Source organism: Larimichthys crocea, chromosome IX, assembly GCF_000972845.2.
Source record: "Larimichthys crocea isolate SSNF chromosome IX, L_crocea_2.0, whole genome shotgun sequence".
Classification (NCBI taxonomy): Eukaryota; Metazoa; Chordata; class Actinopteri; family Sciaenidae; genus Larimichthys; species Larimichthys crocea.
Window position 1 is genome coordinate 10,291,357 of NC_040019.1, and position 11,862 is coordinate 10,303,218.

Sequence of the window (11,862 nt, forward strand, 5' to 3'; positions counted from 1 at the left end):
GCTAATATGAGGCCGGGTTGCTGTAATCAGTGATGATACGTAATCAATCATCAATATGGTTAATAATAATAATAATATCTTGCTCTGTGGTTTTATTTGTTCATATAGCTGCAAAAAGGCGTTTCTTTTTCTTTCTTTTTTTGTCCACAAAACATCCAAAAACACATGTATTTGTTTATGCGTTGGTTTATTTCAGGTCTATTTGTTTTTTGTGTAGCACTTTCACGGTCTTCCCTGTGTGTTGCTGACAGTGCGCACAGTGCGCTCCCTCTGTCCTGCCGCTGTCTGTTTAAGCACCTTGGAGAACTCCGCTCCACAGCGCTGCGCAACGCGCATGTTGAATCCGGACCGTGCGTAAACTTACGTCAAATCCGGAAGAGCCAAAATGCTGCACTGGCTGGGCTACATTGTCTTCACCCTTTGTTTATGATACATGCATTGGCTGTTAACTTTCGGGGTTTGCCTGCGTCGTTTTATAAACTGGAATCCTCTTTCCTCGCTGGAGGGGATCGGAGGTGTGATGGAGGCTGCAGGGGAGATTTAGAGGGATGCTTCATGTTCATCCTTTGCCTGGTAAGATAACAACACCGTGTCTTGCGTATCTCTTGCACATTCTGAGACCGTCTTTCTACAGCAGCACACGCACCAGTAAAGCACCTGTTCGCTGTGTATTTGTGCCATGTTGTGGCGTAACAAGATGCTCATGTTGTTATCTTATCTCCATGCTGTAGATCGGGTTTCACTGGACTGGCCGAGGCGAATGCCACTCAATACTCCCTGCGTTCATGGGTCGCGGTATAAACAGCATGGCCATCGCACATTCCAGCTGTTCTAAATATATCTATTAAGGCCACAGGAGGGGGAGGACTGGTGTAGGGGGGGTTTATCCTGGGACATTTCACTGTCGTGGTGGACACGCACCACTTGAATTATCTTCCAGGAGATTTGACAATCGTTTTTTGAAACCATAGAGGAGGATCTGGCCCTATCCAAACATGCCTTCGAGTTACAATGTAAGATCCAGGGCGCGGGAGAGAAACAGCGTCCTGAGCAGACCTGAGTTCATGTCACTGAATCAGCCCCTGCGCGGCGGCGCAGGCGGCGCTGGCCCATCGGAGAGCCGCGGCAACGCAAAGCGACCGGGTCAAATCAAGCACCAAACAAGCCAACCAAGTGAAGAACCTACCGACAGCGGCAGCAAGGACAGGAGAGAGCCCGGCAAAATGCCAGAGGAAGACTGTATGCAGCTGAACCCTTCATTCAAGGGAATAGCGATGAACTCCCTCCTCGCCATTGACATCTGTCTGTCCAAGCGCATGGGGGTGTGCGCCTACACGTCGTCCTCCTGGGGAGGCTGCCGCTCCATGGTCGCCCTGTTGGCCCTCACAGGGCACGGCATCACGTGGATCATCGGTACTATTGTGTGTCTCACAAGGAGTAACACTCTAGCTGGGCAAGAGGTCCTGGTCAACCTGCTGCTTGGTAAATGGCACACCACACTAACCAACCAGCAGTTAAATACCCAAAATGTACCATACAGGTCAAGTCACTGATGATACATGATAATTATAAAAAAGTGCTTCAGCTAACAGTTACCTTCCCAGGTTAAACACATCGTAAACACGTTTTTATTACTACTCTATAAATCACTATTACATGATTTATTAAGCACTATGCTGTACTTAAGTACAAATTTGAGGTACTTCTACACTACACCTCAGAGGGAAATATTGTACTTTAAAAAAAAATATAAAACATATGAGGAGCTCATATAATATGATGTTTTCTTATAAATTCAATTACCCAGCAGCTTATACAAGTACAGCTGAAACAATTAGTTAATTAATTGGTTCATCAATTCAATAATTGACAGAAAATTATGTGAACACATTTCATGGTTCAAGCGTGCTATCTGCAGCTTTTCATTTGTATTGAATCTTTTTATATTATCTCTAATATATTAATTATTGGACAAAATGAGCATTATGAAGGTCTCGCTTTGGTCTCTGGGTAACTATGACAGCATTTCTCACTATTGACAGAGTTTACAATCAATCGATTGATATAGAAAATAATCAGCAGATTAATCCATAATGAAAATAATCATAAGTTGTTGTACTATAAATAGTTAAGTTTAAAAAATGAGCTCTATCTGCAACAGTAAAATCTTGTGTTTACATGAATGCATCAGTAATAATAATTCAATGATACAATATATAATAATATATCAATCACAGGTGCCATTTTTCTGCAGTGACTACTTTGAACTCACTTTGAATACTTTAAATGTTTGTTTCCTGATTATACTTACATACTAGTACTACAGACTAATAGTAACATACTCAATGCAGGACTTTAAGTCATAACCGTGTTGTATTTTACATAAGTGAAGGATCTGATTACTTCCTCCACTGCTGACATTAGTTAAAACTCAACATAAGTTAAGAACATAAGGTGTGACAGTGGTACTAGATTGATTTCCTACCCTTCATTATACAAAATGTATCTTGTTAATGATTGTTCCCACAGAGAAGAAAAGAAGAAAAATACAGGAGTATTGATACTTACCCATAACTGGTGTGACGGTATCAGCTTGTGCCAGTCGTATCTCGCATTGCCTGATATAAATTTACACTACGTTTTATGGTGCCGGATCACAGTGGTGAGAGAGAAAGGGAGGACAGAGATGAAAGACAGGCCATAAACTTGTTTGATAGGTGCTTGTGTGGGAAATGCCAGCCCATGGCTTTAGCTATGAGCTGCAGGGTGGCGGATGCCTTTGTTGGATCCTCGTGGAGGATCTCACCAGCAGACTAGACATAACATACATGACGCTGTGCCCAGGTTTTGTAGCATGCTGTCTGAATCTCTTTGTGCTGCAGATAGAATCCATGAGCCATGTGCCTCACAGCAAGAAGGTTCTGATTTTGAAACCGCCGAACATCTTGAACCTTTCTGTGTGGAGTTTTCATCCCACAGTCCAAAGGACATGCAGGTTAAATAGTTAGATGGTGAATCTAAATTGACTATAAATGTGAATCTGAGCCAGAATGGTTGTACCCGGCCTCTCACCCAATGTTGGCCCCACGCGACCTTGCAAAGGATAAACAGATATAGATGTTGCAAATGGTATGTGATTGGCTATATATTGTACAGCTAGGCCTGCATAGAGCAGCAGCAAGATTCAGTAACACAAACGTAAACTAACCCCATCACCAAAATTCAAATCACAAGATTGGAACATAAGTATGTGGAAAGTTCGACCCATTTAAAACTAGAAAACACTCTGTTTTTACTGTCTGTGCAATCGCCCTATAATAAATACCTTTATGAATCTTATTCATCATCAGCAGTTGCCACAGATAATGATCAGCTGCTGTTGACATTGTGTTAGAGAGATTTTGATTTCACTTTCTATGAGTTACACCTTACCATCATGTAACGTAATAACATAATGCAGTCTAGCCCAGCCACTTAAACTACTCAAAATTACATATACATGAGATATATTAATCTCAACGTGTTTATGCAGCAGAGAGCAGACTACATGTGATCAAATTTTTCAGAATGAATGTTGGATCTGTGTGTGTGTGTGTGAGTGGGTATGCACATGTACACACACATGCACAGTCTCCAGCCCAAGCACAGATTATCGACCAAAAAGCAGCACAAATCTCCTGGCTGTAGCTACATTGAGCTCTGATTGGAAGCCAGTAAATCTCTGCATTTGGGACACTGACGTATTGTGTTTGGGACATTGTTCAAGGCCTTAATGCTTGTTCATTAATTGTCGGTCCAGGATAATTTGTAGTCTATTGAGGTCTGTCGGGAGAAAATCTCCGAACATACTGAACTGTGGGTGGGGAATTAATAACGTTGGGGACGGGTTTAATTTCAGTCCACTGTCACAAGCGTATGAACACTGCAGAAATATTTCCCATATGGTGTTTTGAAAACAGTTTTAGCCACACAACGACTGGGACTGTCTAAACGACTGCAGACCTTGACTGTGCAGAGGATGTTCCTGTCCTTATCATCTGTAGTGTAGCTCTGCTGTGGTGTTTTCTGGTTTCTTTTTCTGTAACATTTTTCAAAGAATCCACGTTTACCTTATATCATGCACAGTCACAGAGGAAAGATAGTCAAGATGCTATAGGCATCAAAATGGCTTAATCGACATGATCCCGTTTGCACCAATCAACATACTGTACGCATGATGAGGCTGTTTAGTTATAAGATTTTTGATATCTAGTTTGACAACAAATATAATGTTAGCAACTATTCTGGTGAAACAGCGGTTAAAGAGATAGATATTTTACTCTGGTGTTGTTGGAGACCAAAACAAAGCTCAAAGGAGAGTGAATATATCAAGCGAGCACAGCACACACACAACTCCAATTGAATTGCTGTTCGCTAACAAGTCAGGTAATATGTTAGTGTGCTGCCACCAAGTGGCCAAAAAAATAGACAGCTGTGCAGAACTGCAATTTGGGGTGTGGAATCCATCTTTGGGATTAAAAAACGGGTAATCACTGGTCCTGAGGGGGAGAGCTCAGAGCTGAACTGTTTTATGAAAGTAAATTAGAAGAGCAGCAAAGAGTTTGAGATGGGTAGGGTGTTTTTTTGTTTGCCCAGATGGCATATTTGGTATATTTGCAATTGATTTTACCCTTGCTAGCACTGGGAAAACAAACCTCAGGGGAAGCAAGGCGTAAAGCATTGTTCTAGTACTTCTCCATCTTTGCTTAGTAGTCTGTCATAATGCAAGTCGATCTGTGGCAGCCTGAGCAATTATCTGCCCACACCTGCTGCACATCTTAGAAATGGAGTTTCCGTTCTCTGTATAGCAGTTTCCCCTTGATCAGTAAATCAAAGGGAGCCAAGTTCAGCACACCCAGGGTCTGACTCACTGATGTAAAATGTTGTCTGATCAATAACTATGTGCTGAATGACTCGGGGCTGACTTCAAACATGTTATTACACTGTGCTGACTTCATTTGTGTCTGTCCTGACAATGTTTCACAGCCAAGAACACACAAAAAAAAGTCTCTACAGTAAGAGCACACACTGCAGAACAAGAAACCTGACTGGGTCACACAATCTGCCAGCAGAAAGGTCTAGACGGTTCATTTGAAATGTGCTAAAGAAAAAGGTCATTTTGCAGATTATGCCCTCATTCTCGAAGAGCTCGATCATGTCGATGGTACCAAACAAACTGACTTTGACAAACTGAATTGTCGCTGTTACATCAGTCAGTTGAAGGGCACCTCAAACAGGCTTGTCCTTACAGGTGATAATATGATGCATCACTTCTTGGCTCACCTTCTTCTTCCCCTCAGTACTGCTGAGACTGCCAGAGGGCATCATGGGCAAACATCACAACTGTCCTCACTCACAGTTCACTAGTTTTTTCACTGTCTGCTGAATCCTGAACAGTTTTTACTTTTTACAAGTCTGCCTACCTCTCTTTTGTTCCTTCATCCCTCCCTTTTTTTCCCCCCTCCAGTGAACATGGATATGACACCACATCACTAGATTGCCTTTAAGGATGTAGAAGAAGTTTAAAATAATAGCCCCGTTAGGACAGCGAGTGGGTGACTGGAATGGAAAGTGGGGTAGCAAAAACCAATATGTCAGACAACTGACAGTTATTTAGCAGCAGGGCTAGTTGAGTCTAAAGATGGCAGACGTGAACAGAAGTTAAACATGGCGATGGTGGGGATATTTTAGTGGGGGGTGCTATGGAGCTATAAAAGGCATCTGCAAATGTCTGGTATGTGGGCTCAAAGCAAATGCTACTTGGTATTGTATGCCTTATTGGTTATTCTTGGTCACCCAAGAGATCTGTTTACAGTGCTATAGTTGTTTTGTGCTTTCTGTGAAGTTTGTCACACTGTTAATTATCTACTTTAATTGTATCAGATGATTCAACAAGACGAAGAGTCTACAGCTGTGCTAGGGTCTTTGTATGATGAGCTAGTTAAATGGTAAATGTAAACTAACATGCTCACAATGACAAGATGTTGATGTTAACCATGTTTTAATTTATGCTTACATTTATAACGAATGCTAAACACAAAGTTCATCTAAGGCTAAAGCTTTAATTAGATTTGCAAATACATATTTTGACTTGATTAGTCTACCAACTTTCATGGTGTGTGACATTTCACTCAAAACCTCAAATGTGAACCAATCTGTATGCGGCTGCATTGCGTGAGCATAAAGTGGGCATGTCCATAAAGGAGACACTTGTGGGTACTCATTCAGATATCTCAAAGTCAGAAGTAAAGAGACTTCTCTGAAAGGGCCATGCCAGTTTTTACATCGTCAAAAATTTAAATGTTATTTAGCTCCCTTCCTGACAAGCTAACATGACATTGTCCATCAGCGTAAGTGGAAGTGGAAGAGGTTAATCATATCACAACTGTTCAAATATATCTGAACGCTAAATAAAGTATAAAGGTAAAACTAGGCCAACCAGCAGTGGCTACAACGGGAAAATGATTCTTATGTAATAATACATCACAATCAGGGGCTACTTTTCTACACAAAGAGTCCTTTTACTTGGATATATTTTGCTGTTAGTACTTCTCTGCTTTTACTTAAGTATGATGAATGAAGGCCTTACTGTACTACTTAAAAATGAGTATTTTTACATTATTGTATTGGTACCACTTTTAAATAAAGGATCTTTTCTTTCTTCATGACAGCCCTCATTCTTGATGTCATGACTGTGGCCGGAGTCCAGAGACTGGTGAAGCGCAAGGGACCATGGGAGATGACGCCGGGCTTCTTAGACAGCGTCGCTATGGACATCTACTCCTTTCCTGCTGCTCACGCCAGCAGGGCCGCCATGGTCTCAAAGTTCCTGCTGTCTCACCTGGTCCTGGCTGTGCCGCTTCGCATTCTGCTGGTGCTGTGGGCCTTCCTGGTGGGCATATCCCGGGTGCTGCTGGGGAAACACCACCTAACTGATATGGTGTGTGGCTTTGCACTGGGCATGCTCCACTTTAGCTTGATGGAGTCGGTGTGGCTCTCATCAAGCACCTGCCAGACTATTATTTCCATAAGCACGCTCAGCTGGAGCCCCTTTTTCTGAGCTTTTGATACACAGCGAAGCTAGCACACAAGGCTTATTTGATACAATAACCTTGCAATGTCAGGGTCTTGTGAAGTTATTTTTGCAAGGGTCCGAAGTTCTTAACGCGGGGTTTGAACTAGAGAAGCATTCATATTTGGAATCAGATGTTGGCTTGCATGTTATGCCAAAGACAGGCAGGTCACAAGACCTTCATAATGCTTCACAAATCCTAGTTAGTCAAATCTACTAACACACACCTCTACTGCTCTTTCATTTCAGTTTACAACTAAAAAAAAGGAAAATCAAGATCAAACTGACAATGATTTGGTGAAAATGTACATGTAAGCTTAAGATTTTTGATGTTAGATTTTTGTTTCTCATACAGTATGAACGCTGGTACCATTCATCCATAACTGAACCGACTAATTCTCTCTTGATTCTGTGTGCCTCTTTCGCTTTACTATCTATTTTTACTTCCTCCTTCTTAGTAACCTCTTCCTCTTTTCTCATTTTTTTTTTTAAATATTTGTGCTTTTAGTTTGGGGTAGATGAAACACTTAAACCTTGTTGAACACTGAATAGAGTTTGGTGTAAGGCTATAACATTGGATGTAACGTTAAAATATATAAAGTGACTGTTGTTTGGATATTCCACATTTTTCCTAATTGGCATGACTAATAATATGTTTGTATATTTCTGATGGAATTCTGTTGTTTTTACTGTATGTTTATCAAATATGAACTTATTTTTGATGCCACTGAATTTAATATTTTTCTTACGGGGTCAAATATAAATTCCTTCAATGTGCCATTAAAGCTTTCATGGGTTCTTTTTTATTTTTTATAGCAGATATTTCTCTTCAGTTCTTTCATTTTAGGCTGCTGCAGTCCGCACATTCGAGCTAACAGATGCTTATGGTTTGTCAGTGATACTGATTTTGTGCCCCATAAAATAACTGAAGCGTGTGTGTGTAACTTTGTGTGTGGGTGTGTGATTGTTGGCATACAAACAAAAAATATCTGTCACAAATATCGCGTTTCAATAAATGATTACCTTTCTTTTCTGGATGTTTTTTATGGACCTATGAATGGAACCTGCTGTTTTTTCTTTAGTGGCTAACATATTTCAGTACATTGGTTTGGTGTGTAAATACAGTTTTGTGTACATTAGTTTGTTCTGTACAGGGATCTGTATATCATGTTTTTACTTTGTTTCTCCATCTCATTAATAAAACGAGGTGGGCTGTCAGTAAAATGTGGATGACTTTGTGTTTTATTGTTTGCATGCGTGAAGACAAAAAAACGTCAATAATAGTCAGAGTGTTTGTTTTTAATATTCATTTTCAGGGTGAATTGTGATTGCCTGTAAGTATGGGTGTCGCTCAGTGTCGGATCATCTACAAATACGAGGCAAATATTTGTATTTATTTTAAGTTGATGAAACATTCATGAATCAGGCGAACGGGAAACTTACCTTCCTATTGATAAGGCGGACTGACTGTAAGGCATCACATGGAGATGACTCGTGATGAGACAGCTCTGATGTTGTCATTATACTCTGACTGGAAGTGGTAAATTTAAGTGCTTAATTGTGAGACGTTAATAGCATGAACCCCATCTGACATGTGCCTGTTCTTTCACTTTGACTTTATTCCAGTTATCATTTTCAATTTTGCTCTGTGCAGTATGCAAAGAAGTGGTTCGCTTGACAGGTGTGAGTGGTTTGTTAGCAACATAGTGTTTCAATCTTAGTCTTATTGTTAAATATAATTGCATTAGTATCATTTTAGACCAAACTGTTTATTTGACTGAGAGGGTGAACATTAATGTATTCATGCAGCAGTATTTCTGACTTGGTCTTCACAGCCTTTGACACTAGTTTCCTGTCACACTACTCTTACCACAGAAATATCTAACAGGAAATAACACCAATGCATTGCCATGTGCTCTGAAACAGTTTAGAAGAGGAGGAACAGAAACCGGTTTAGAAAACACTCTCTGCCAGAGAGTCCGAGGGTATGAGTTTTTATTTGTACGTTGTTATGCATGAATGGATAGACATCAGACACACAATGTTTGTTTTGATTGAGCAGTGTAGAGTAGCAGAGACATAAACTGTGAAGGGTGCAGACAAGACAGACACAATTATATATAGGAACCATTTATAGGCTCAATTGATGTGTAGGGTTGACACTGCTGCACACACTGGCACGAATGCTGTATCTTGTCAGGCAACTGGTCATTATATCTTCTAACACTTCAGTACACAGCAGGGTATATATAGTAAAGTCATCCAACAATATTTGACTAATACAACTTTGTCAAATAGTGGACAGACCTCCATGAAATTTGCTGTGGACATTTATGACTTCCTGAGGATGACTGTTTGTGTTTATCAACTCTAATACCAGAACAGTCGCCACATAAACACAGTTAATCAAAATGTGTGCACACAAAGAGAAGGAGGATCGTTCGTACAAAAAGAGGAAGCGATACTTGCAGTAGTCTTGCGTGTTACATGAGGTTACCCAAGGTGAAATAAAAGTTCATACAGAAAAAAAAACATGAGCAAAATCCTAAAATTACAGCTTGTCCCAGTGCAGGTTTGTTTGATTTTGTGCCAAATTCCAGTCCTCCACCACCATGTGTAGCATGTACCCAAAATATCCCTGTGAGTAAGTGCTGATAGTGCTTGCAGGCCTTTTTCCGCAGGGTCCACACACACTGACTCAACAGACACCACATGTCCCGCTGTTGTGTCTTTATGCTCTGTTTGGGTCTTGCTGCTCAGAGTTACACGTACAACAGATATTATAGGCACCACAACCATCTAGGTGCCACTGATCATGTAGCTCTGAGTATGTTATAATCCCATACAGGTATTCAGAAATGTTCCCTCACTGGGATAAAAAAAAAAAAAAAAACACTGTACAATAGATCACCCATGAAAGTACTGCAGGCTAATAAAAGCACTTGTCAGGAGTCTGCAATGCTTTATGCTGCAATAGCTGCATAAAAATGAAATATGCTCCAAAGAAATTGGTTTGGGACAAACTAGTGTATGATGGTTCAGTGGTACACAAGAAACATAGATATTATTGGCTCGCTGCTAATAAATATTTATACATATATACATGTATCTCTAGTTTTTTGTGACTCTACCTGAGGTTAGTTTAATCTTCTTACCTGTTAAAAGTGTTTTTGGGGGGAGGAGCATTTTAAAAGGAATGGTTGAAGAAGTGTAAGGCAAGTGCTCCCTCTAGAGGAATCTCCAGGAAACATGATCTGCAGAGTTCTTGAAATGTATTAATGTTGGCCATTATCTGCCATTAGTTTACTTGCAACTAGAAAAGGGATTCAGAGCTTATAATGTGACCTTATTTTATATATTTGACTTTGACCTGTGGAAATAAGAATGCAGAGTGCCAGGAAGAGAAGATCATGAACCCACTGATGTGATGATTGTTGCGGTTGTCCTGGATTTCAATCTCAGTTTTATGCTCATTGCCTAATTCCATCTGTTAATTTATCATGTATAATTTTGTCTGAGACAGTTAGTTTACACTAAAGAGCTCGTTTTACAGACAGCTTTTTTGTGAAGTGAAGCAAATGTCATGATGATTATCTTTAGCTTCTGAGAATCAGAAGAACGGGGGTGAGTGATTATTCGTAGAGTTATATCATTTCATATGAAAGCATATAGAAATCAGTCATACAAGTAAGTAGAATCAGTAATACCCAGAATGAGATCAAAGCCAGAATAAGGACTCACTGTCTCATGTCAGTCCATTTGTCAGTGAATGTTATTAAAATTGTATTCATCACAACTTTTTTTAATGTGGCGTTGTTATTTTGGCACTACATATCACTGTCGAATCAGACATACCGTATAAGGTAAATGAGGTTATACAGTGTATACAACAAAAATGCACATTTGCTTGTTCTAAATCATTATTCCGCCATATGTAAAATACTTACAATACCAGTCAATGGTTCGGACACAGCTTCTCAGTCGATGTTCTTTCTTTATTTGTGTTACTGTCTACATTGTGCATTAACACTGAAGAGATCCAAACTATAAAAAAACCCACATGGATTTATGTGGTGAACAAAAAAGTGTAAACAAAGCTAAATATGTTCTATGTTTTAGATTATTCAAAGTAACCAGCTTTGCACAAACATGACATCTTCTTCTCTCGATGAGACGATGTGACCCAACTTTGAACTTCATGGAAAACAAAATGACCTTTTTAAAGAGGATGCCAATGAGTTCAAACACAGACATAACAGACACAACATCACAGACTCAACTCTTGTTATGATTTCTGCAATTAGTCATTCCTTACATAAAACTTCCTGAGAAAGTAGATAATGTAATATCTCACCTGTGTCAGAGTGTCATATGAGTACTATTTCTTAGTCTTAGTTGCACATAAGTATGTACAATTAAGATAATTTTAGATGTCATAAAAAAAAAGCTTAGATCCCCAGTCAAGTTTGATACCCAGTGTTCAAACCTAAGTGAAGGATTCCTGGCTTCTGAGCGAGAAATTTAACCCCAATTGCACATGAGGAGAAAATGGTTAAAGTGGAGTCTTGGATGGAAGCTTGCTATTATGTGTGTTTTTGTGAATGCATGAATGAGATGCAGACTTTCCTGTTGAGATTGATTAAACCCTAACTCTGCTTATCACTGCCTATCGGTGACTATTTGATCTAATTGTTGCGTTAAATAAATGTCAATATGCCTGGATGACAGAGTGCATTATGTGCTTTATCGCA

The 11,862-nt window shown here is 39.8% G+C and overlaps 1 protein-coding gene across 1 annotated transcript; it reads left to right on the forward strand.

Moving 5' to 3' along the window:
- The first annotated feature begins 205 nt into the window (after positions 1-205).
- On the forward strand, positions 206-8,336 carry LOC104936211 (inactive phospholipid phosphatase 7). Its single transcript, XM_010752203.3, has 3 exons — positions 206-573; positions 732-1,482; positions 6,711-8,336. The coding sequence occupies exons 2-3, from the start codon at positions 996-998 to the stop codon at positions 7,097-7,099; spliced, it is 876 nt and encodes a 291-aa protein (XP_010750505.2). The 5' UTR covers positions 206-573; positions 732-995; the 3' UTR covers positions 7,100-8,336.
- The last annotated feature ends 3,526 nt before the right edge of the window (positions 8,337-11,862 follow it).